The sequence below is a fragment of the Cannabis sativa genome, chromosome 9 (assembly GCF_029168945.1).
Source record: "Cannabis sativa cultivar Pink pepper isolate KNU-18-1 chromosome 9, ASM2916894v1, whole genome shotgun sequence".
In the NCBI taxonomy this organism is placed as follows: domain Eukaryota; kingdom Viridiplantae; phylum Streptophyta; class Magnoliopsida; order Rosales; family Cannabaceae; genus Cannabis; species Cannabis sativa.
In genome coordinates, this window is record NC_083609.1 from 5068914 (window position 1) to 5093368 (window position 24455).

Genomic DNA, 24455 nt, shown 5'->3' on the forward strand with positions numbered 1-24455 from the left:
GAACAAAACAAATTAGCAAATTATAATCACTATCATTTGCACCACAACAGACACAACATCAAGTGGTACCTATAAAAGTCATTCTCAATAAGTATCTTGAAAATTAGATCCAACATTCTTCACCTATATCTTATGTATGTAATTAATCAAAACTCAGTTACAACACCACTCGTTCGATCAAGCTAAATTCAACCACATTCCTATAAATTAATAATATGAGTAAGAAACTTCATCGCAAAATATAAACTCAAGCACCCAAAATGTACTATCATAGTATCTCATTTCAAAAGGAGCTGATTTCACAACTTAGAAACATCTTAAATATAAGTTAAACAAAGCATGGATATACAAAACATTTTATCTATTAAATTAGATGATAAAGTTTTAGAACTAGGCACGTAATGATTCAAGAACAAATTCCATATCAATCTAAACAAGCTCATCAATCCAAAGATTCCATATCAATGAAAAAGAAAAGTTAATAAAACAAATAAAATAGTAAAGCTAAGAACAAACAGGAAGAGTTAAAAAACCCTTGAAAGTATTTTCATTACTCAGAAATTCGAATAGTAAATCAAAACCCACTAGAGTAACCTCAGATTGTAGCTAATAAGAACAGCAAAAACATTAAAAGGACCAAAAAAAATATTCTTGAAATACTATAAAGCCTAATTAGGACAAATACGAAAAACAACCCTCAAAACTGCAAATTTGAAGGCATTTCATCTATTCCTCGGCTCCAGAATCGTTCTTAACGCTGTTGTTATGCTTCCTTGCATACCTCTGGTTCCTCAAAAACTTGGGATCCATCTAAACAAAAAAAACCCCAAAAAGGTTTAACAAAAATTGCATTTTCAATTTGAAAAGAGAAAAAATTAGAGAAAACAAGATAGAAATTAAGCTCACCCCCTTGGTGGAAGTGTGGCGTTGCTTCTTTGGCTTCTTGATGCCATTCTTGTGAGCCTTGTAGGACTGGTTGTGAGCGGTGTGATTCTTCGACTTGGCCATCTCTGTAACCCCCCCAAAAAAAAAGAGAATAACAGATTAGAAGTGTTAATGTAACGTAGATCGGACTTTGATTCGTAAAGATTGAGAATTTTGAAGAGATTTGAGATTAAACGGAGAGAAAGACTGACCTGCAACAAGGGAAGTATGCGATAGTGTGCTAGGGTTTTTTTGCCTTAGACCGAAAAAATGAGGAAGTTGGCCCCTTTATCTGAGTTGCTGATGAAGCCCTAGCTCTCTTTAGAGGTTGTGTTTTAATTACTATAATACCCTTGTGCGTATAATTGAGTATTTTTGGGCTTTTTGTAAGGCTATGAATGGCCCAATAGCCCATTTCAGCCGAGTGACCCATACATGAACGGCTGGGGACAGCAAGATCAAGTGACATGTCGTTTTTCAAATCAAACAACAACATCTATTTGGGCACGTTTCCAAAGTTTTTTTTTTTTTTGAAAAAGTGCCTAATTATATTGAATCAAAAGGTTAGAGTAATTACAAATTATCTGGTATGGAAGACAAATTTACCATACTAGTTACATTATAAACACGTTTCTAAAGCTATTTATACAAATATGATGTAATTTAGAGTAATTATAAAGTTACCATACAACAATTGCATAGTAGCATTGTAAAAAGGTACTTTTTTTTCTTGCAAGAACACTAGTTCATTAGATTAAGATGGATAGATGGGAATTATAGGGAGAATTCCCTTTCCTTGAAAAACATTAGCCACTTGGCTAGAAAATCTAGCTCTCTTTGCTAGTCCATCCGCAACAGAATTTAGATGTCGATTAACAAATAAAAACTTACAATCTAAAACTTGATTAACTAAGTCTAAAACCAATAAAGATAAATTCAAAAAAAATCCCAATACGGGGGACAAGCCTTCTGAGCCAAAGCTCGAACTACTTCACTACAATCTGAAAGAAAGTGATTTTCCATGAGTTTGAATTGCCCACTTTAGAGCCATACAAATCGCATGTGTTTAGATGAATTTCTTGTTAAGTGAATTTACTTCCACATGCCATGATATCCCGGTTCCAATGGTTTAGACCTTAGAGTTTCAATTTTACACTTAGTCTTTTGTTTCAAGTTGTTTATTAAATTGTTTACTTCTAGATTCCCTCAAGTCTTGGTTCCAATAACCTAGGCCTTGGGGTTTTGGTGAATTTAATCTCAACCTGCTCATTTTTTTAAAAAATAGAATGTATAAAAGTAACTTACTCCTAGATTCCTAAGGTCCCAGTTCTATAAGCTTAGACCATTCAGACTCCAGTTAGCATTTTTTACAATTACTACTTTTTTATTATTTTTGAAACTCGAGTTTCTTTTGCCTTGTTAAACTGATCTAACTGATGGATCATTAATCTAAGTGTAGTAAGAAGTAACTTACTCCCGAATCTCTGAAGTTCCAGTTTCAAAGGCCTATATTTTATGGGCTTCAGTTAGTACTTCTATTCCCAAATCGAATAACGGATAACCATACAATAGAATTTTTTTTGTAAAATCAATCTACTTTCGATTCCCTAAAATTCCAGTTCCAAAGGCCCGAACCAATTGAATTTCAATTGTCTGTTTTTCTTAAAAAGATTCCATTTCTCGAATTCTAAGAAGCCAGATCCCTGAGGCTCCAATTCCCGTATCAAAATTTATTACACGAAGAAAGGCATAAGAATGAAGTAATCACCTTGTGTTTGTGACTAAATCATCCCAAGAAAGAAAGTCTCACAAAATAAATCATAAGTTATCATTACAAAAAAAGTTGTGAAAATGACTAAAGTTACCATCTTCAACGAGTCTTGGTCCTTTTTTGGGATAATTGAGGTTGAGCCTAGCCACCTCCACAGCTGAACAGATCTTCTTCCAACATTGGACGGAAATGAGAGTTGGTATGAGAAGTTGACACCAACATAGTATGCATAGTAGTAAAATGGACTTGTGGCAAAGTTGGCACCATCCAAAAATGCAGTTATAAAGTATACAAATGTTCCATAGAGTTGACCAAATGAAATGGCAAATTGAAGAATGTAAATTTATGGCTTTCTTGTAGCTATTGCATATCTGCACAATGCAAAATCACCAAAACCAGTTTCAGGGCAAGAGACACATGAATCTGAATGCATACATATACTGCTTTAAATGAGAGTCTTGAGTAAGTTTCTTATATTACAGAAAAAAAATTGGAATCCCATGTAATTTTAGAGCAACCTACATGGTGTTACACCTTAATATTAGTCTCATTAGTATAATTAATTAATATTTAGAAGCCGAGTTGTCAAGATCTTAGGGACTTTAGGTGAGCTATTCTATAGTCTTAAGGTGATTAAATAGTTTGAGGGAGACTTGGTATAAATAAAGGGTTGATCAGTTGTAACAAAGTGAGTAAAAGATTACTGGAGGAGATGCCGAACTGTCTCGAAAAAGTTCTTGTAAAATACTCGAAGATAAACAAATGAAAGGCTTTCAAAAAATTTCTCATAGAATCGAGAATGAAGCTTTCATTTTGTGTATGCCAAATCATGAATTTGTAACTGCATCCAATCTCTAAAAAATCCCAATTGTTTTGAACTTGAAACTTTATAATTTTCTCTTTGATACAATGTCTATGTTCTAATTCTTTCAAGAACTATACTAGAACATTAGTTTATCACATGGCTAATGAATCACCCCCTTTTGTAATGACAAATCTCTCTATGCTTTCTTAAGAATAAAATAGGGATTTGTTCATTTTTCAGGGTCTTGAAAGGGTGTAGAAACATATAAGAACTCTTTAATAGAAGTAAAACGAGTTACATTTGGAATTGTTTCATTAGTGGAAATAAGATTTTTATGCTATGAAGGTATTCAAGTGTTTTGTTCATTTTTCGGGGTCTTGAAGGATAGTAGTAGTAGAAATACACATTAATGGAAGTGAAATGAGTTATATTCAGATTTGTTTCATTTTTTGAAATAGGATTCTTATGCTATGCAAATATGTAAGTGGAGACTCGAACTTGAGACTTAGAGTAAGAGCAAATACGCATGGTAGAAAGCAATACACATGCCTAATCACTTAAGCTACTCTTCTTGGATAGTTTCAAATCAAAATTAGACAATATGGAAAGCATAGAACAAAGCTAAAAATCTTACATAGCTAGAAGACAAGCTGGACCTTCAAGCACTGCAGTTAGTCCTTCAACAGCAACTATATCAGAAGCTCTTGCTACATATCTTGAATCCCCTTTGCTATATTCTTTCCCTACAAATCAAAAAGTGACTTATATGTATGAATAAAACTATTACCAAACACCTTAAAATCACCTTCAAAAAAGTTGGTCACTTACAAACTTCAGCTAAGTGACAAGCAGTCTTATCCTTGTAAAGTTCTGGAGAAAAGACAAAATATCCCTCAAGTATCATGTGGGTAAGTCCAGTGAATGCCCACCAGCACATTAATCATCTTTCTAAAGTTGTTATCTTTTCTGTTTTACCTGTTCATACATATGGATATTTATACAAATTTTGCAACAAATATAGATTTTTGACGTGGTCACATGGTTTTAGTCTTTTAGATGATATTTATTTCCTTTCCTAGAAAATTTGACACATTGGTAGAAAAACAATACTTATTCAATCATTTGGAGCCCTTTACCTTACTCGGTTTAAAAAACAACACTCAAAGACCGTCTCAAATTAATAACTTTCCCTTCAGTAAAAGTAACAAATTACCTAGAAGTCAACCACATGATAATGACCAAGAAAATGTCCTTCATACATAAAGTGGTATCAGCAATGAGAATATTGCTCAATCATCTCAAAACATAGATCTCTTTATCCCACAAATCTGATCCAGTTATTCACTCCACAAAAGGACTAATCTACTTCTCAAGTTTTAAAATTTAATTGCTTAAAAAACCAAGGATAAAGTTTTGTTAAAAGCCCGTGTTTAGTTTGGTTGAGTTGATCACACTAAGAACTTGATAGTGTGGATGAGACAAATACTGATTCCAGTAATTCAGCTAGTATAAATGAGTGACAAATGGGCAGGTCTAGTGGAGAAGAGAAGAAAATTCAGACAATAAAGCTGTGAATGCGTGTTGGAGCTGAAAAAATGGCAGATGCATTTGATCTCCCAAACTATGAAAAACAAAATATGAACATAGTTGGGTGATCCATCTAACTTTCTCAGATGACAAGGTAAGTTATAAATTCAAATAAAATAAAATTACAACGTACATGCTTGGATAATAAATATAGCCATTACTTTGTACCTGTAATTAGGCAGGAACAATTATGGTCTTATCTTGTAATGGAGGCAAATGAGTATGCAATTTCTTCATCATCTCAGTGAGCCTCCTGATTTTATCCATCTCACCCTTTTGCGTAAGAAGTCGCTCTATCATCTGAAATGCTGCATCACTTAAGTGCCTCCCTCTCTCTAGGACTTGTATGGAGCACTCAAACGCGTCGTTGACAAACCCTCTGGAGCATAATCCTGTCAGCAGAAGCTCCAGTGCATGGCCATGAGGACAATATCCATTCTCCACTAAATAACCCCATAAATGCAAGCCTAGATCAATTCGACAATTTTCACAGTAAACCTTCATTAACATAACCACAGTACGCGTTTTTGGGACAAATTTTCTTTCAGTCATTTTTTCATATAGCTGAAATACACCTTCGAAGTCCTTTTTTTTAATCAAGCCAAAGAACATGGTGTGATAGGTCATATAATCAAGAATGATATGTTTCTCTTTCATCTCATCCATTAAGGTGGCTGCAGCCTGTACATTTTTACACCTAATAAGCGAACTCATTAAAGCATTATAAGCCCCAGAATCAGGAAATAAGTTTCTCGCTGGAAGTTCATCAAACAATTTACGTGCCATTATTGGATTTCGAGCAATTCCTGCTCCGTGAATAAGAGTAGTTATTGTTCCTAACGTAGGAGACAAATTTGACCTCTGCATCTCTTCGAGAAGTCTCAAACCATCACCAAAGCAGCCTGTTTTACAGTAAACATCAATTCTAATATTATAGGTGACAACATTTGGCTTAAAACCTCTTGCAATCATCTCGTGATAGAACAATTCAACAGCAGTAGTATCTCCTGATTCTTTAAAACCCAACAACAATATATTCATACTCTTTTTGTCTGGGGCAAACCTGGAATGCATCTTTAGGAACACTGATCGTGCCTCCTTCATCTGCCTCTGTGTGCAAAACGCTCGAAGAAGTACATTGAACTCCTCTGTACCAAATTTCCTCCCAACGAAAATTTCATTCTCCATCTTTTCAAATGCTGCAAGCGTATCTTCATAGGATTGGAACTTGGCAATCTTTGAGATCATGATGCTCATTGACTTTAGAGTAAGCAAGGAAGGGTATTCTTTTTTGATTCTTTTCATCAATTCCCAAGCTCTATCGAAATACCGCATCCGAACAAGGATGTGTAGTGTCTTCTCAAAAGCATCAGTACTTGGACTAAACTGTGAATGACAAAGGGAATAATCAAAAAACTCAAGGGCTTTAAGACCATTGGAATGGGCAGCGAAAAGACGACCAAGAACATTCTCTACTAAAATGTTGGAAATTAAAGGTGGAGGGATAACTTGCAGAAGGGTAGGTTGAAGTGGCTGATCAGGAAAGGGATGCTCATTAATAAGTGCAGCAATTTTGTTTATTTTGATTTTAGTTTGAGACTGTGGACCTTCACTATGAGTAAACGATCTAACAACATTAAGTATGATAAAGTTACTCTTTTGTGGGATCTGAACAACTTGACGATATCTGACTAGTCTTGACATAAGAAGCATTGTCTCACTGAAAGAAAGAAGTTCAAGAATTAATACAAACAACAAAACTACTGCTCAAAACAATGCATCATTTGATCCCAAAACCACTGTAAAGATTGCAAGTTCTCATGCTAAGTTATGTTCAAAACAATGGAATACAACAACCAATTAAAATTAAAACAGAATAATATATGAATAACATTTTGCAAGTACAAAAATATGATTACAACATATAGGAGATAAAAAAAAAAAACAGTACAAGCATATTTCAAAACCAATAATTATTCTTCTTCTTGTAAAGAATTTTAGCTTGAGTTTTATGAAGTTTCAAGCATTGTGAAGAGTTTGATAAGCCAAAAAAAGAATAGTTTAATTACTTATACAGTAATTAGAGAATATAACAACATTATAGTATACAACCAAAACAAAATAAGAGTAACTAAATGGGTGGGAAAAAAAAGTCCCTAGCAATAGAACACTGGATTGAGAAACCATTACTATTCAACAAATAATTAAGAGTAAACAGAAACCCAAGGAGAGAAATCACAAGATTATGAAGAGGGAAAAAGAAATCAGCCCTCGTTTCGTATCCACTACTTAGAATCCTCATCTGAAATTCATAGTCATACCTGTGAGTAGCTAGTAGTGAAGTAACGATTGATTGAAGCGCATATGGTAATGAGCATACCAACCCCGAGTCGTCTCCTCCCGAAGTAAAGTTGAGTAACTGAGACTGAGGTAGGAGAGGTTATGGTTATGGTTATGGTTATGGTACGAGAAAGAAAGAGTTGAGGTAGGTTCTATTGATTTTTAGGTCTGCAAAATTAAAACTTTCATAAATATCACATTTTTAATGGGAAATTTGACAATATATGCTTAAAAATAAAGAGTACACTAAAACTGTGCTAGCATTCTTTATATTATGAAAACTATACTTAAAACATTTATACCTTACAATTTTACCCCTAAAACAAATAAAATCATAACACTTTCTCTCTCTCCATCTCTCTCTCTCTCTCTCTCTCTCTCTCTCTCTCTCTCTCTCTCTCTCTCTCTCTCTCTCTCTCTCTCTCTCTCTCTCTCTCTACAATACACACATTGCCACCACCGGAGCTAGTGTTCGGCCGACTTACTCAAAGGGAACTTGAAACCCAACCAAAGCTCTAAGAAAGTCATTCCTTTAAACAATAATGGGTATGTAATTTCTTTAGTAATTATTGTTTGATTTAGATGTATTTATGTTGAAAGTAATAGATCTACACATATCCGTGGTTTTTATGCACCCTTTTGACACCCTTTGTCAATGAAACACGAAATGCAGCAAGTCTGCGACTTTACTGGTTTTTTTTGCAATTTTAGCGATATGTTTCGACATGTTAGCGACATTTAGCGATCACTGGCTGGCTAGAGGTTAGGGATGACTTTTAGCGACATATGTCGACATGTCGCGACACACGTCGCGACACATAGAATTATTGTGTTATATTGTGGATATATTTAGTTTTCTCGACAAGTTCGCGACGTTTATCGACATACTTTGTTTGTGATTGGTTCGCGATAAGTAGCGATAGGTTAGCGATATCTTGCGACATATTGGTTTGTTATAATTTGTGGTCATTTTGGTTTGCGATTCGAATGTGTTTGTAGTTGTACTATATGATGGGGCTTGGGCGCAGTTGAAGGTTTCAACCGGATTTTCAATAATCCCAAAAGTAAGATGTTAATGTTTGAGGTTGACACTACTTTAGAAAAGATGAATGATATTTTGTATGAAGAATTGGATATAGACCCTATTGTGTATGAACTGAAAATAGAGGTGTGTTATATGTACATGAAAGGCAATATGATACCGCCAGAAGTTTTAGTGAAAGATAGTCAAGTAAGATTGTTCTTAAGAATGAAGGCAAAAATGAGTGTGGAGAACTTGCCGCCACCGTTTGTGACTAAGGTTAAAAGGCATGCGCTTTTGGGGCCTACTCCGCCAACTCGTCCTCCCAAGAAGTGTTGTTGGGAGTTTTGTCCCAGAAACGTATCCGGTAGTAGGGATGAATGAGCGTGCCCCTACTAATATAGAGGAGGATAATAGGGTTGACTATGGATTTGACCCGCTTCAATGAGTTTGATGGTGCATTTTACAACAATGATCCTATAGTAGATTTGAACGAGGATGGTGATGCGGAGTTGGAAGTTCATTAACCTATAGAAGTACCTTCTTTAAGGTTAGAACTACCTCCACCATCTCCACCACGTCCAAGTGGAGCAAAGGAAAGACCAAGAAAGAAGAACCCCTCGGAGTGAAAATCACGAAACACTGTGCACCAAGAGGCACTCGCCTGTGTCCTCCTCGTAGTACCGTACCATCTGATTTTGAAGTTTGTACAAAATTCAAACCTATTGTGTGGACAAGGGAAGACATAGAGGAAAATAATGTTTATACAACTTCTTTTACTGGTACACATTCAGGGGAAATATATGTTGGCAAGCTGTATACAAATAAGACTGAATTGAAAAATGTGGTTGGAAGGTTTGCATTGAAAATGAATTTTGAGTTCATGGTGAAGAAGTCTGGGACCGATGTTTTTTATGCAACTTGCAGGGGTTCAGATTGGAAATGGAGAGTGAGGGGGAGGAAGAGGGCATGTTGTGACATGTTTGAAGTTACTGTATTCCACAATGAACACACATGTAGCCTGGATTCTAGACATGCTGATAACCGTCAAGAAAGACCGTGGGTTGTTGGCCACCTCATTAAGAACAAGTTCAAATCGATGGAACTAAGTACAAAGCTAAAGACATACAAAGGGATATGTTTCGGGAGTATGGGATCAAGATGAGCTATGAGAAGGCTTGGAGGTGCCGAGAGAAGGGACTTTGTATTCTAGTGGGTACGCCACAGAAGAAATTATAGTCGCTTACTCGGTTACTTTTACGTGCTGGAACAGAAGAATCCAGGTACTATTACAGACATTATCACAGAGGATAACAGGTTCAAGTACTGTTTCTGGTCACTGGCTGCTTGTAGGAGGGGATTTAAGTTTTGTCGTCCTGTGATTAGTATCGACGGCACGTTCTTGAAGACAAGGTTTGGGGGCACAATGCTAGTTGCTGTAGCATACGATGCAAATAATCAATTGTTTCTGATTGCCTTTGCAATTGTTGACAGCGAGAATCATGACTCTTGGAAGTATTTCTTGCAAAAGTTAAAGGAAGCGATTGGGGAGGTTGAAAACTTAGTGTTTGTATCGGATAGGCATCAAAGCATTGAACATGCTGTCGAGGTTATTTTCCCCGAAGCATGCCACTGTGCATGCTACAAACATATTTCTATGAATGTCACCCACAAGTTCAAGACTGATGTATGTAACACGCAAATATGGTTGGCCGCTTACGCATGGTCGAAGAGGGAATGTGATAGACATTTGCGAGTGCTCCGACGGATGGATCCTCCCATCGCCGCTTATGTTGACAATATAGGATTAGAAAAATGGGCTCGTCCTTATTGTCTAGGAGACAGGTACAACATCATGACAAATAACGCCGTAAAGCCTTAACAACGTGATCCGAAGAATTCGGCATATCCAATAACTACTCTAGTTGAGTTCATAAGGTTCACACTACAAAATTGGTTTGCTAACCGTCTCGAGAAGGCAAGTAAGTGTGTTACCCCTTTGGCAACTCATTTTGAGGAAGATTTGATAAAGCAACACGAGGATGGTAGACGTAGAAGTGTCCTACGTAACGGTGCACAATTGTTTAATGTTGGAAGAGGTGTTGACGGTTCTGACTTTGAAAAAGGCGGAGATGTGAACTTAGTTGAGAGAACATGCACTTGCGGCATGTTCCAATTGTTGAAAATTCCTTGTCCCCATGCACAAAGCCGCAGCCGCTTACTCAGAATGTCAGTGTGTACGCTCTGTCATCTCCCTATTACACAAAGGAGACGTGGAAGAATACTTACGATGCAACAATTAATGTTGTGGGCGAGGAGGATGAATGGGTGCTTCCAGAACACATGCAGAACATGAGAATCGGTGTACCAAAGGTGGAGAAGAAACCCGTAGGTCGTCCAAGAAAGAGCAATGCGAAGACTACGGACTAACCGATTTCCATCGAACGGTACCAAAGTCAAGGAACCACGCAAATGTTCAAACCGTGGCGCATTGGGACACAACAAAGCTACTTGCAAGGCCGTGGCTCGAGCAAAGATTTTCGTTTTTAAATTGCATGCATTATTATTATTATGGTTTATGACATGTTACTTGTATTTTTTTATGTATGACTATGTTTTATGGATATTATTTTACGTGTACGTGGTCGTTTACTCGCACTATCTCGCATTTTTGATTATAATTGTGCATTTCACGACATTTTGCGATATGTAGCGACACTTTGACGACATGTTTGGAAATTTATTTTATTTTGGACAAGGTCCTGAAAATGCGACTTTCCACGACTACACTAGCGACATGTCGCGATATAGGAAGAACTTTTTTCAATTATGGAAAAATTTAAAAACTGCGACTTTCCACGATTACACTAGCGACAGGGTGCGATGGAGGAAGAACTTTTATCAATTGGAAAAAATTAAAAATAGCGACGTTTCACGATTAAGTTAGCGACATATAGCGACATTAATGCAACTTTTATTTATTCAGTGAAAAGTCGATATTTAGCGACGTTTAACGATTACATTTGCGACTCAAAAGCGACATGTAGGAAGAACTTTTATCAATTTCTGGAAAAAATTAAAAAATAGCGACGTTTCACGATTAAGTTAGCGACATATAGCGACATTAATGTAACTTTTATTTATTCAGTGAAAAGTCGATATTTAGCGACGTTTAACGATTACATTTGCGACTCAAAGCGAAGTGTAGACTTGCAATATTTGCATAGAGATCCAGGCTTCACCGTTTACCATTTAAATAACCTAACTTGCGGCGACGGCAGCCTTCGGGGAAGCCTCGGTGGTGGAGCCGCCATACACCCGTTTTGTTAAATTTTTTTTCAAGTTTTAGAAACCTCCACTCGTTCATAAGCCGTTCATGTTCAAAACGTTTCATGTCGTCAAGCACTTTTTGCATTTGAGGCGTAATTTCCCCACAATCGTGCTCCCGCTTGATCTCTTCGGGAGTAAGAATCGGATATTTGCCCTTGTTCCTTCTAAAAGAGACATCGCTAAGAGAATTATCTTAAGAGGAAAAAAATTAAGAAAATATGTGTAACTTATGAGATAGACAATTGCCTTTTATAGAGAAAACTAGTAGTTGGGAAGGTGGGATAATAAATGTAAAAATTGAATTACACAATTGTACACATGTTTGTCATGCAAAAAGCAATCTGGGAAATTTTCGCGACATGTCGCGACACATAGCGACATGTTAGCGACATAATCAAGTAGTTGGTTAGGCGGGATAATAAATGTCACATTAATTACCATTTAATGTGGAAACGTCTTTTGTAACGACGTTTCGCGACATTCTTGCGACATGTTAACGACATCAACTGAAGAGTCAAAACATGATTGTACTATCGACATTTTAACGACAAAGTTCGCGTGCTTTAGCGATATGAAACCAAACACTCTGAAACTTAAAAATTTCGACATTTAACGACATGTTAACGATTATGTAGCGACATGTAAGTAAAGTTTTTAAATTGAACACTTTTCCATATATAAAAACTGTACAGTACTAAAAACAACTATCGTCTATAATACAAAAAATTTACAACCCTTTTAAATTATATTTTACCAAGTTAAGTTCTGATAAAACAAGTCTACACACCACCGATCTCTGAACATTCTCATGCTATCGTCTGTAATGTTGTCCAAGGACCGATTCAGCATGAGGTGTTCGATGTACTCAAGTGCATACACCCCGCAATCACCACTGAAAAATTAACAACAAACACATTTAGAGACTGAACTGCATATAAAGAGTAATGGCAAATGAAATAATAATATACTATATTAACAAATACCTTGTTTTACTTTGGGGAACCACCTCACTTGGCATGCGTCTAGCATGCATTGCTTTCAGTTGGCTACTGTCCCCTAAGTCCACATTCAGAATGTTGTTGTTGACCTGATCATAATAGCCAGTAGACCTCAGCAGATGTGGAAACAACTCAGTCCAAGGTAGCATGATGGCATCAAACTGTGCTTCGGTGGTGCATGATAAATCATTATCGTACACCCGAATCTGCCACATATCAATATCTACCTCAACAGCAACCCAATGTTGTTGATGATCGAAGTACAGGACGAAGTATATGAAGTTCAAATCCTTCCAACATGGCATGTAACGGCTCTCCATACCCAGATAGTACTGGTTCACCGCATCTGGCCATTCGAACGTACTTCTGTCACCAGCATGGCAGCTCCAAATGCCTATGAGGAATTGTGGAAGTGTTGTGTCCAGAATCACACCTGGCTGAGGGTACAACTCTGGAAAATGATGGCGTCTCCTCCTCATCAAGTGTGATATGGCATCTATGTGCTGCATAAAAAAAAGAGAAGATTAAGTAATGTCGTAAATAAAGTCGCGAAATGTCGCGAAGATTGTCGTTAAATAAATTTGCCTTATGTCGCGACAATGTCGTGACAATGTCGCGACATGTCGTTAAACAGAACGTGGAAAAAACGCGACCATGTCGCGAGAATGTCGTGACAATGTCGCGAAATGTCGACAAATTCAACAGAAAGAAAAACACTTCTGTGTCAGCAACAATGTCGCGAAAATGTCGCTACATTGTCGCTAACACATCGACAATACAATAAAATGTTGCAAAAAAAATGAAAAATACTAATTAATGATTAAATACTTACCCCATCGTGAAGCCACTCTGACCTAAGAAACAGAACTGTGAAGAACTTCACATCGCCAACACCGGTGTGCACATTCCTAGGTCGAGCATTGGGAATGTCTCCAATCAACCACCTCTTGAACGTACGAAGCAATCTACGGTCTGCTGGTCTCTCCGGGTCTACGTTCTCTGGAAGAACTCGCCTCTTTTTCTTTTCCGCAGTGTAGTCGTTCAAGTACGTTGGCGGCTTCCTCTTCCTCACAAATGGCACATTTTCTGGGGGTGCAGGTAGAAGTAGGACTTCGTCCTGTGATTGTGTATCCCCAATGGCCGTGATGATTGCGTCCAATGGAGTTGACGGTGCCTCGTTATCATCTGCTTCCCAATCTTCTGGGAAGACATCTTCGTTATCACTCGCCTGTTGTTCCTCATTTTGCGGTGCAGGTGTGGGCTCTGCAGGTGTGGGCGCTCCTTTTACCATAGCCATCAACTCGTCCATCTTAGCCAGTAGAGTCTCCTTCAGATCTTTCTGACTCTCTGTGAAGGACCGCCTCATACTGAGATGGCTATTTACTAACCCCGTCTGTGCCAACATGACGGCTTCTTGCTGGGACTCAAGCTTCTCTAGCCGGGCCTCAATGCTATCCAACCTCTTTACAAGGTCAGTATCCACAGTTGTACTGGTTGGAGCAGAAGGACCTGCTGAAGTAGATGGCTCGTGTACTTCAGGTGCCGGTGGTGGTGGAACTAAATTTGCCTTTGTCACGGCCTCGTTGATGGTCTTCGCTTGAGTTTCAAACACAGACTCTTGTGTACCATCAACGTCCACCGTCTGTTCTACGTCCATCTCAAAGCAAAGAGGGGCTCTACCCTCATTAATACTCTTGAAGTATGCCTCTTCACTGGGCCGGGGAAACAAGCACTTCTTCACCACCAACTGAAACAAAAAAGAAAACACAGAATAATTAAAAACTGTTAAAAGAAGTCAAAAATTATGATAATTGAAAAAAGAAGCACAATGTCGCTACATGTCGATAACACGTCGCGACATATGTCGCGATAAGCGATACAGCCACTTCTTTTGCGACATCGCATAATGTCGCTAACATATCGCTAACAATGTCGCGAATGTTCATTTTCAATAAATTTAAATAAAATACAGAACAGTAAAGAAACATACCCGACTGTTGAATAACAGTGCAATGCTCGGTTGCCTTGACATCTTGTTTCCGCCGGCCCTCCGTGTTTTCCACCAACATTACGGGGAACTTGGTCCCGTTGCAGTGGGCATACTTCTTCCCCAACTTCTCAATTGCTTCGTATGCCCAGTACTGAAAGGCAGGTACATAGCCACTAACTGTGTACTTTGCCTCCTGAGCAATCTTCTTCCCCTTCTTCTTGTCAACATTATCCTTGTAATGTTGCATATTCTTTCCTAATGTCTCCATCAGCTTACGAAAAGCGCGCTCGCCCCACGGATACTTAAAGAAGAAGTCGAGATCGTTAACAAACTTCAACATCTCAGGCCAAACTTGGACATTGCCCTCCTTTGATACTAATACACCTTCAATGAAAGCGATCAGTCCAAGCTTGTAGGCATCATCTTTATCTTCGCACCTCTCAAGTTGGATCATAAGGGAGTCCAACTGAACAGAACTCTTCCCTTCAAAATAAGTCCGAACTAGATGGTCGTTGGACTTGGCGTGTATTTCCTCCTCCGTAGGGGCACTACCCATAGGTAAGCCAGTAATGAGTCCAAACTCTATCCGTCCGAATCTCATGTCATTTCTCCCTACATGAAACCAAACCTCATCCTCCTTTTCTGTGTCCACTTTCATTTTTCGTAAGAGGAGGCTGTGGACCAACGCGCCAGAGAAAGTTAACTCTCCAGCTTCCCAAAAGTGTCCGAAAGGACTAGCCTTCACTGTCTCAACCAAATCCATCTCAGTAAACTTGGCCTTGATATATCTGAACCTATCTGTACCCCGATAGGTAAGACGTCCCGTGAAATGAGAGGTAATTGGAAGTTTAAGTTCAGGAGCCATCTGCAAAATTGTCAAAAAATTTGTTAGAAGTATGTCGCGAAACATGTCGCTGTATGTCGCTATACATCGCTAAATATAATCCTGATCAAATCGCCAAATACGTCGCCAATATATCGCTAATGAATCGCTAAACACAAAAAAGAGGCTGCAAAACTAGTCCTATGTATAACTGTTATATATCGCTAATATATCGCAAAACATGTCGCCAAACACACATACAAGTCGATAAAAATCATGAAACCTAAGTACTAAATTCAATATCGCTAATTATGTCGCTAGTATGTCGACAACACGTCGTGAAAAGACGTTTAACAGAAAATCCCTAACTTTTTCTAGACGATGTCGCGTTATGTCGTGAACATAGTCGCCCTACGTCGCAAATTTTGCACAAAAACCAGAAAATATACCAAAACAATGAAATTCAAACGAAATCAAACAAATTGAACCTAAACTAACTACATTACTTTAAAATGAAGCACAAACAGAAGAAAAAGTAATGAAACAACAAAAAAGTTTAGAAAAATACCTTTTTTTAAGGTTTTGGATCTGGGTTTCGTTTGGGGGTGTCGCGAATGGGGGTTTCTCGATCTCGTCTGGGGTTTCACGATTTCTTCTTCGAAGAGTTCGCGATGTCGTCTGAGATGGGTTTCGCGATTTCCTCTGGATGCTGGGGTCGGGTGGTGAGGGGGTGGTCCGTGAGTGGGGTGAGGGCTGTCTGGTTTGCGTGAGGGGTGGGTGTCGTGGGTGGTCCGGTGAGTGAGGGGTGGTCCGGTGACTGGGGTATGTGTTGTCTGGTTTGCGTGAGAACGAGAGAGAGAGAGAGAGAGAGAGAGAGAGAGAGAGAGAGAGAGAGAGAGAGAGAGAGAGAGAGAGAGAAAACTGAGAGTTAGAGGGAGAGTGAAAGTTTGAAATGGGGAGGGTAAAGTTGGGATTATAATTAATTGGAGAGTATTTTTTTAATTTTTTTTAACATAGTATATTAAAACAATATATGCTATATTTAAGCATATATTGTCAAATTTCCCTTTTTAATTTGGGTTCTGCACTTTTTAAGATTGTTTTTGTGTTTGAAAAACAACCATATAATTACACTCTCTAGAATTATTTGTAATTATTAAAAAAATTTGATTTCAATTATTAATTATTAAAAAAATATTATTTTCTTGTATTTACTATGTGTTTGATATTAGAAATTCATATTGTAATTATTATTTCATATTTAAATCCATTTTATATTTTAAAATATAATGTAATTGCTAAACTTATAAATAACACTTGATAGTTACACTACCTAGTAATTTATGTAGTAACTTCCAAACACATGTTAGCGAACTAATTTGCTTAAAGTGTATAATAATTATAATTTTTTTCTTAGGTTGCTAATATGTTATTTGAAAAAAAAAATTATATCATTTCATTATATTCTATTTAATTTTATTGTAAAATGAGTGACGCAGTAAGTAGGAGTTAATAAATATATATAAATTAAATATTTATCAAATTTTTTACTTTAATGATTAAAAAATTAAAAAAGATAAATTATTATTAAAAATATCTTTTATTATATTATTCATTAACGTAAAAATGGTTAAGAGTATTTCATTTACTTTAATTTATCAATTACTATCTAACACTTTACTTAATTTACGATAAAATTGAATAAAATGTGATGGAATGATTATGTTATTTTAAAAGTTATATCTTAAGAGATAATGACCCCGTTTGATTCTTTTTTAGCTGTTAGAATTAAAAAAAATCCTTCTAAGCGTGTGGATAAAAAAATAAAATATCATTTTGGAAGAAGCTAAGATTTATAATTTTTTTTTAAAGAGACTTTTGAAAAGTTATTTTTAAAGTTAAAATAATTTGGATAATTCTTAATTTACTTACAATTTTTTTTTCTAATAATATTGAAATACTTTAAAAAATATTTTTTTATTAATAAAAATATTTATATAATAGTCATTCAAATAATAAAAACAAATCAAAACTTAAACTTATCTTATAATTTTTTTTTAAATAACTTAATTATAAGTAAAAGTAAAAATTTATGTAAACAAAACTATTATTAACAAGTACTACATAAAATACAACTTAATTTAATAGTGTAAAATGTTTAAGAGAATTATTGTTAAAGAAAATAATTAAATAATGATGAAAGACGAGGCGACGGAACTATTGAAATTGAATAACGTAGGTGAGAAGAAGAGACCAACTCATATATATATGGGGATGCATTTTTAATGTGTATTACCCATAAATAGGTAAAATTAAAAAATTTTGAGTTTTTATGCTTAATTTTTCTATCTAATTAAAAAAGTTTCTAATTTTTATATTATATGGGCTGACATTGTTACATCCGTAAAAAAAAAAATCTTTTAGCAAGAAAAATAAAAAAAGAAAAAATTGAGTTTGAGTTAAATATTTTTGATAAGGTGTAAAAAGATATATTTTTTAATATTTTTTTAATCAAGTAATTAAATTAAATATAGAAATTCAAATTTTATAATTTCATTATTCGATTAAAATTAGATTGTTTGATATTTTTAAAATAAATTAATATTTATAGGTAAGTGTATTTTTAAAAATGTTCGATATATATATAAATACCTTTTCAGGAGAAGAAAATCACACCTCTACGACTTCTATTGTATTCTATTACTACTCAACAACTCAATAACTCCTCCTACCCCTTTTTCCCCTTCAACCCAGATTCGATCTCTGCTTCAAGCGATCTCTTTCATCAATTCTCCGATCTGGGCTTCTCTTTCTCATACCATGTTTTTGTTAGATTGGTTCTACGGGGTTCTCGCTTCTCTTGGCCTATGGCAAAAGGAGGCAAAGATTCTCTTTTTAGGCCTTGATAATGCTGGCAAGACAACCCTTCTCCATATGTTGAAGGACGAGGTTTGTTTGTTTGTTTGTTTCTCTAATTTTCGTGTAGATTTCTTTTTCTGGGTAATTTTTTTTTGACAATTTGGAACTGGGTTTGGTTGGGTTTCAGAGATTAGTGCAGCATCAGCCGACCCAGCATCCCACCTCCGAGGAATTGAGCATTGGGAAGATTAAGTTCAAGGCTTTTGATTTGGGTGGTCACCAGATCGCTCGTAGAGTCTGGAAAGATTACTATGCTAAGGTAAATCCATGTTCTTTTCTTTTGCCATATATTGGGTTTTCTTCTCAATGTTTTTCTTGTTCTTATTTTCTTAACTAATTATTAGATTTGAATTGTGAGCTGAATTTGATTTGTGCTCTTGTTTGTTTTGATCTCAAAGTTAAAAAACCTTTGCTTGCTGGTGTTAGCATTGGATTTCACCTTTTAATTTTTGTTTCTTTCCTAAATATAAATTTAGTCATTTTGCAAAATCCCCTATATGTTGGGATAATGAGACATTGTTATGTACAACCAGCATCTTAGTGCATTTCAGTTGTGTTGATTGTTAATCTTTTTCATATGACAAAAACTGAGACTTTTTGAAATTCAAAAGATGTTACCAAAGCAATTTAAGCTAAAATTCCATGTTTTATCTGTTTCATGGCTATCTCAAAAATTGTCCAGGAAAGTTTTGCTGATAAGTACCTTTTTTTCACTATATTTACTAGAGGTGTTTGATACTAGTTTTCCATACATGTCTTCCTTTTGGAAGCTAATCATGCTTTTATGTTGTCAAGTGTTTTTGCCACAGCATTTTGATACTTGTAAAAGGTAATGTCTGAACCAAATCAAGATACATGAAGAAAATGACTGAAAACTAGTTCTTACTATTGTAAGCATGTCAGATTAGTTATTATGTTATAGTTAGGAAGAACATCGAAAGAGTCCTTTTCTCGTTATGAAACTATAATCACATGTCAAAGAACTAAACTCTGCTACATTGCCTTTCCTTTCTGTTTCTCATCAAACAGGTTGATGCTGTAGTTTACCTAGTTGATGCCTATGACAAAGAGCGGTTTGCCGAGTCAAAGAAAGAGCTCGATGCACTCCTTTCAGACGAGTCCCTCGCCACTGTACCATTTCTGATTTTGGGCAACAAGATTGACATCCCATATGCAGCTTCAGAAGACGAGCTTCGATACCATCTGGGGCTGACCAATTTCACAACCGGGAAGGGGAAGGTCAATCTCACCGAGTCCAACGTTAGGCCTCTTGAAGTTTTCATGTGCAGCATTGTTCGCAAGATGGGATATGGAGATGGCTTCAAATGGCTATCTCAATACATCAAATAGGGAAGAAAGAAAGAAGAGTTAGGGGGAGATAAGCAAAAACATCATCATCATCATTATTATTATTGTTATTAGCTTTTCTGTATTTGCGTGGGAAATTTTTTTCTGCTGTTAGGTTGCAGTGACTCACCACGATTCATATCCCAACAGAGATTTTATAATTTTTTCTTTTCATAATTTTTTTTTTTGCTTTCCATTTTATTGGGTTGGAGGAGGTAACAATATTTGATTCATTGCTAATGTTGGGACTGAAAGTTTGTGCTTTAAACTCTTGTGACTTTTTGTTTAGCATCATTATTATTGTTCTTGGCTTACATTGTATGGAATCTCAATAAATATTATTTTCTTGCTTTCATTTTACTTAAATAAAAAAGTCTACTTAAATTTTGATCAACTTTATAGTTTATAGTATAGTTGCTTTCTTTTCCTTCAAATTTAAATTCAATTTTAATTATATGGTAAGTATTAAATACTCTAGTGGCGGCCTATATTGAGCATAATATTATATTTACTTAAGCTTTTTTTTTTTTTTTTTTTTTGTATATTTTATAAAAATCTTTCGAATACATTATTATTTTTAAGGAAAGAGTATACATTATTTTACTTTAAAAGTGGATTTTCTTTATGACAATCTAAATTATTTCACATTTTAATCATAATTAAAAACTAATAAAATATCAAAATAAATTATGGTATTTTTTCATGAATATTATAAAATGCTAATGAATAATTATAAGTAAATGGCTTGAGAAATGGTCATTTATGATTTTGTAGATGACACTTTTATTCTTCTTTCAAAATTTTCTAGAACAATAGTGTTTCATGTTAATCGTGATGCAAACAAATTGAGGGTTATTCCTACTTTATTCAATTATTTTATTGTTATAATGGATTCGATTCTTTAATAATAACAAAATTTTCTAAAAAGAAATTATAAGTAAATAATTTTTTTTAAAAAAAAACAAAGACTATTCTTTTTTCCTTTTTGAATTTGGAGTTATATAATATTATTTATTTATTTATTTTTTTAATCAAAATTATATAATTACTCTGAAAGAAAATATAAGGTAAATACTATTTTGGACCTTGTGTTTTGTAAAAGTTATAGATTGAACCCTGTGTTTTATTAAATGACAGAATGGATCCTGTATTTTCTAAAATAGTAAAAATAGGACCCTGAACTTAATTTTTGACAACTTTTTTTTAATACAACCAACTTAAAGACAATGCTTAATACGAACAGATACAAAAAATATAAACAGTTTTGTCATAGCACTTTTAGATCGGATTATAATTAAATTTTATTTTGACAAAAAATCAATTCAAGGTCCTATTTGTACTATTTTAGAAAATACAAGGTCTATTTTGTCATTTAATAAAACACAGGGTCTAATTGGTAACTTTTGCAAAACAAAGGGTGCAAAATGGTATTTACTCGAAAATATATTGTTTTTTATTTTTTTTTTCTTTTTGAAAAAAAGTTAACCGGTTTCTAAATAGACGACTAGTCTAGTGGACAAGCACACAAGTAATGACGAGTATCCTCCAATAAAATTTGTCCACGTAAGATATTAAACTGACTAATACCATCATCACTTTACACGTCAGCACCTAAAACACACCGAATGCCTATTACAACCGGCCAAACCAGTCATCGGTATCACCCTCTTTCTCACTATATATAATTCTCCCGGAAAATCTTTCAGAAATAACTCTCCGGCATTTGGATTTCCCTCGTTTTCTTCCACCAAATCTCTTCCCGTTCATTGGGTTTCAATTTTTCGGTCTGATTTTATCTGGGTTGTTCTCCTTATAGGCTGAGGTTGCTGTTTCATTTTTCTTGATCGAGTTATAGAAAAAAGGAGATGTTTTTGGTTGATTGGTTTTATGGGGTTCTAGCATCACTTGGTCTTTGGCAAAAGGAAGCTAAGATCTTGTTTTTGGGGCTTGATAATGCTGGAAAGACCACCTTGCTTCACATGTTAAAGGATGAGGTATTCATTTTTAACCTTTTTTTTTATATTACATGGAAAATCTAAGTAGAAGAAGGAGCATAATATGTTGTTTTGATTGAATATAAGATTAATAGTTTTTCTTTTTTTAAACACAGAGATTAGTTCAGCATCAACCAACGCAGTACCCAACTTCAGAAGAATTGAGTATTGGGCAAATCAAGTTCAAAGCTTTTGATTTGGGTGGTCATCAGATCGCTCGCAGAGTGTGGAAGGACTATTACGCTAAGGTATATAATCATAAACTCTATGAGGTTGATCAATGGTGGTGGTGGTGACACTTGTGGGTTTTACTTATAAAATTCAAACTCTAGTTTTATAGTTTTGGGCACTGGTTTATTTATAGACTAAACAGTACAGTCAATGTTTGAAATTAATTTATTTGTTCATTTGGTTGGTTATTTTTTATTTTTTGAAAGGTTGTCGTTAAAAACGATGAAGTCTATCTTGATTGTTGGACCATTGAACCTTCTTTATTAATGTAAAATGTTATTATCTCTTCATTATGTTATGTTTGACTATAGGCAAAACTCTTTAACTTTGAATGTTCTTCTTCTTCAAGATACATTTAACCAACTCAAATACCAACTCTAAAACTCACCTAACCAACCATTTCAGGATGCCCCAAGTGGCTATAGAATGAAGAAAGACTCTTTCATTTACTATAGTAGTAACATTTTATAGTGTTTCTCTTTCTGTTCTTGTTGGGATGACATGTTTCATCTTTGCTCATCTTTGTTTTCATATTGACAATTCAGGTTGATGCTGTTATATACTTAGTCGATGCTTTCGACAAGGAGAGGTTTGGAGAGTCGAAAAAGGAGCTCGATGCTCTCCTCACCGACGAGTCTCTAGCCACAGTTCCATTTCTCATCTTGGGGAACAAGATTGACATACCTTATGCTGCCTCAGAAGATGAGCTGCGTTACTATTTAGGCCTCACTAACTTGACAACCGGAAAGGACAAGCTCAATCTATCTGATTCCGATATTCGTCCCATTGAGGTTTTCATGTGCAGCATTGTCCGGAAGATGGGTTATGGAGAAGGCTTCAAGTGGCTGTCTCAATACATCAAGTAGTTTAAGATTGGGTTATGACATGAGCAAGATTGTGGCCATTCAAGCCCATGTTTAAGCATAGTGTTCATGTAAAAACAGAGTAATTTTAGCTTTTGCTTTTGTAGCTTTGGAAATCTAGAGCCACCAGTCCCTTGACTTTTTCAATGTTACAAGTTCCCATTTCTAGTTTTGGATCCTTAAAGAAAGTAATGTTTGTTTATTATAGAGGTAAATTTAGCAAATTTACAATTTGTGGACTATGATACTCACCAAGTAATAATTCTCTTTTTCTTTTTTGTTTGGGTGTAAGAAGGAAATTATGGGGTATTGTCTTGTCTTGTTTTGAGAAGAGTGTGGACCACTTATACCTAACAACAACCTTAAGGTCGTCACAAACAAGGAGCCATGGTCTGTATGTATGCACACAAATCTCATTTTATTTATTACACACCGACACCAACTTCAACTTCCACCTAAAAATTCACCTCTTGGATTTTGTACTTTGTTGATTTAAGAAAAATAAAATACTGAAAAACTTGTGTATTTGTTTTGACCAAAATTTTCTCCAATATTATATTATCTAGCATATACAATCCCTAAACTCAACACAACCCGTTAAGTATTTACTTTAAATAATCATACTTTTTGTTTAGTACTAATACGAGGTGGTTAGACAATACTCAAATTTGTTCACTGATGGGCATTGTTGAGAGTGGTGAGCTTTTTACTTATCTTGGGCTTGGGCTGCCTAGTGCTATGAGTCGTAATAAGAATGCTATTCTTAATTTTTGACTAAAAAAATTCGAAAGCGTATACAAAATTGGGAAGGCAAGTTATTGTCAAGAGATGGTAAGGAATTTTTATGGAATTTTGTGGTTCAAGCTTTGCCTAATTATGCAATAGGAGTGTTTTTGTTACGTAAAGGCATGCATGAGGAATTAGGATGGATGATGAGTCGCTTTTGGTGGAAATACTCTAATTCTCACTCAAGGCATGAAGATTTCTTAGATGAGTTGGGAGAGGATGTGTGTGGATAAATCTAATGGAGGTTGGGTTTTCATAAGCTTGGTGATTTTAATTTGACAATGCTTGTTAAGTAATATTGACATTATTCATTACAAAAGAAGTGTGGGAAGTTGTCATTCTGGGATTGAGACTATTCTTCATTCTTTAGTTTGTTGTTCTTTTGCTCATAGCTGTTGGATTTGGCTTGGGATGAGGGTGTGGACTGTTGCTGAAAACAGTTTCTTGGGGTGATTGCAAAGCTTTTTGACTCTTGTGATGATACTATGGCGGTTGCTATGCTCTGTTAGTCTTTTTGTAATTCTCGTAATGATCTTGTTTGGAGAAGGAAAGTGAATACGGTGGAGGGTGTTGCAGTATCTTTTAAGCTCGTTCTTGATCAATGGTTGAATGCTCAAAGTAATAACATGGACCCTTGGATGATTTTCATGACTCTTAATGATGGGGTAGAGCATTGGACTAAACCAGGTAAAAATATGATCAAGATTAATGTGAATGCTGTAGTTT

General features: G+C 35.5%; 7 protein-coding genes and 1 pseudogene across 10 annotated transcripts; 3 read left to right on the forward strand and 5 right to left on the reverse strand.

The window, feature by feature from the left end:
• Positions 1–524: 524 nt before the first annotated feature.
• LOC115724087 (large ribosomal subunit protein eL29z) lies at positions 525–1289 on the reverse strand. Its single transcript, XM_030653543.2, has 3 exons — positions 1137–1289; positions 907–1010; positions 525–810 (listed from the first exon to the last, which is right to left on the reverse strand). The coding sequence occupies exons 2-3, from the start codon at positions 1006–1008 to the stop codon at positions 727–729; spliced, it is 186 nt and encodes a 61-aa protein (XP_030509403.1). The 5' UTR covers positions 1009–1010; positions 1137–1289; the 3' UTR covers positions 525–726.
• A 1291-nt stretch (positions 1290–2580) lies between these two features.
• On the reverse strand, positions 2581–7625 carry LOC115723101 (pentatricopeptide repeat-containing protein At3g61360). Of its 4 annotated transcripts, none has more exons than XR_009684329.1 (5): positions 7409–7625; positions 5256–6807; positions 4329–4370; positions 4135–4243; positions 2581–3066 (listed from the first exon to the last, which is right to left on the reverse strand). XR_009684329.1 is itself a non-coding variant. In XM_030652522.2 (2 exons), the coding sequence occupies exon 2, from the start codon at positions 6798–6800 to the stop codon at positions 5262–5264; it is 1539 nt and encodes a 512-aa protein (XP_030508382.2). In that variant the 5' UTR covers positions 6801–6807; positions 7409–7625; the 3' UTR covers positions 5055–5261. The 4 variants fall into 4 exon arrangements, 1 of the variants encoding a protein (XP_030508382.2); XR_009684328.1 differs by having other exon boundaries at positions 4329–4475; positions 7409–7624; XR_009684330.1 differs by lacking the exon at positions 4329–4370.
• On the reverse strand, positions 2629–5245 carry LOC115723502 (probable 3-beta-hydroxysteroid-Delta(8),Delta(7)-isomerase; annotated as a pseudogene).
• Positions 7626–8873: 1248 nt separating the features above from the next.
• LOC115710825 (uncharacterized) lies at positions 8874–10878 on the forward strand. Its single transcript, XM_061104621.1, has 5 exons — positions 8874–8949; positions 9243–9511; positions 9722–10293; positions 10387–10582; positions 10657–10878. Exons 1-5 carry the CDS (start codon positions 8874–8876, stop codon positions 10876–10878), a joined length of 1335 nt encoding a protein of 444 aa, XP_060960604.1.
• A 1546-nt stretch (positions 10879–12424) lies between these two features.
• LOC133030917 (uncharacterized) lies at positions 12425–14750 on the reverse strand. The gene is made up of 3 exons (XM_061103966.1): positions 13609–14750; positions 12762–13279; positions 12425–12670 (listed from the first exon to the last, which is right to left on the reverse strand). The coding sequence occupies exons 1-3, from the start codon at positions 14431–14433 to the stop codon at positions 12529–12531; spliced, it is 1485 nt and encodes a 494-aa protein (XP_060959949.1). The 5' UTR covers positions 14434–14750; the 3' UTR covers positions 12425–12528.
• Positions 14486–16655, reverse strand: LOC133031182 (uncharacterized). Its single transcript, XM_061104622.1, has 3 exons — positions 16158–16655; positions 14767–15631; positions 14486–14523 (listed from the first exon to the last, which is right to left on the reverse strand). The coding sequence occupies exons 2-3, from the start codon at positions 15629–15631 to the stop codon at positions 14486–14488; spliced, it is 903 nt and encodes a 300-aa protein (XP_060960605.1). The 5' UTR covers positions 16158–16655.
• A 1574-nt stretch (positions 16656–18229) lies between these two features.
• On the forward strand, positions 18230–20249 carry LOC115722179 (GTP-binding protein SAR1A). The gene is made up of 3 exons (XM_030651314.2): positions 18230–18538; positions 18636–18767; positions 19538–20249. Exons 1-3 carry the CDS (start codon positions 18410–18412, stop codon positions 19856–19858), a joined length of 582 nt encoding a protein of 193 aa, XP_030507174.1. The 5' UTR covers positions 18230–18409; the 3' UTR covers positions 19859–20249.
• Positions 20250–21547: 1298 nt separating this feature from the next.
• Positions 21548–23221, forward strand: LOC115722180 (GTP-binding protein SAR1A). The gene is made up of 3 exons (XM_030651315.2): positions 21548–21849; positions 21966–22097; positions 22626–23221. The coding sequence occupies exons 1-3, from the start codon at positions 21721–21723 to the stop codon at positions 22944–22946; spliced, it is 582 nt and encodes a 193-aa protein (XP_030507175.1). The 5' UTR covers positions 21548–21720; the 3' UTR covers positions 22947–23221.
• The last annotated feature ends 1234 nt before the right edge of the window (positions 23222–24455 follow it).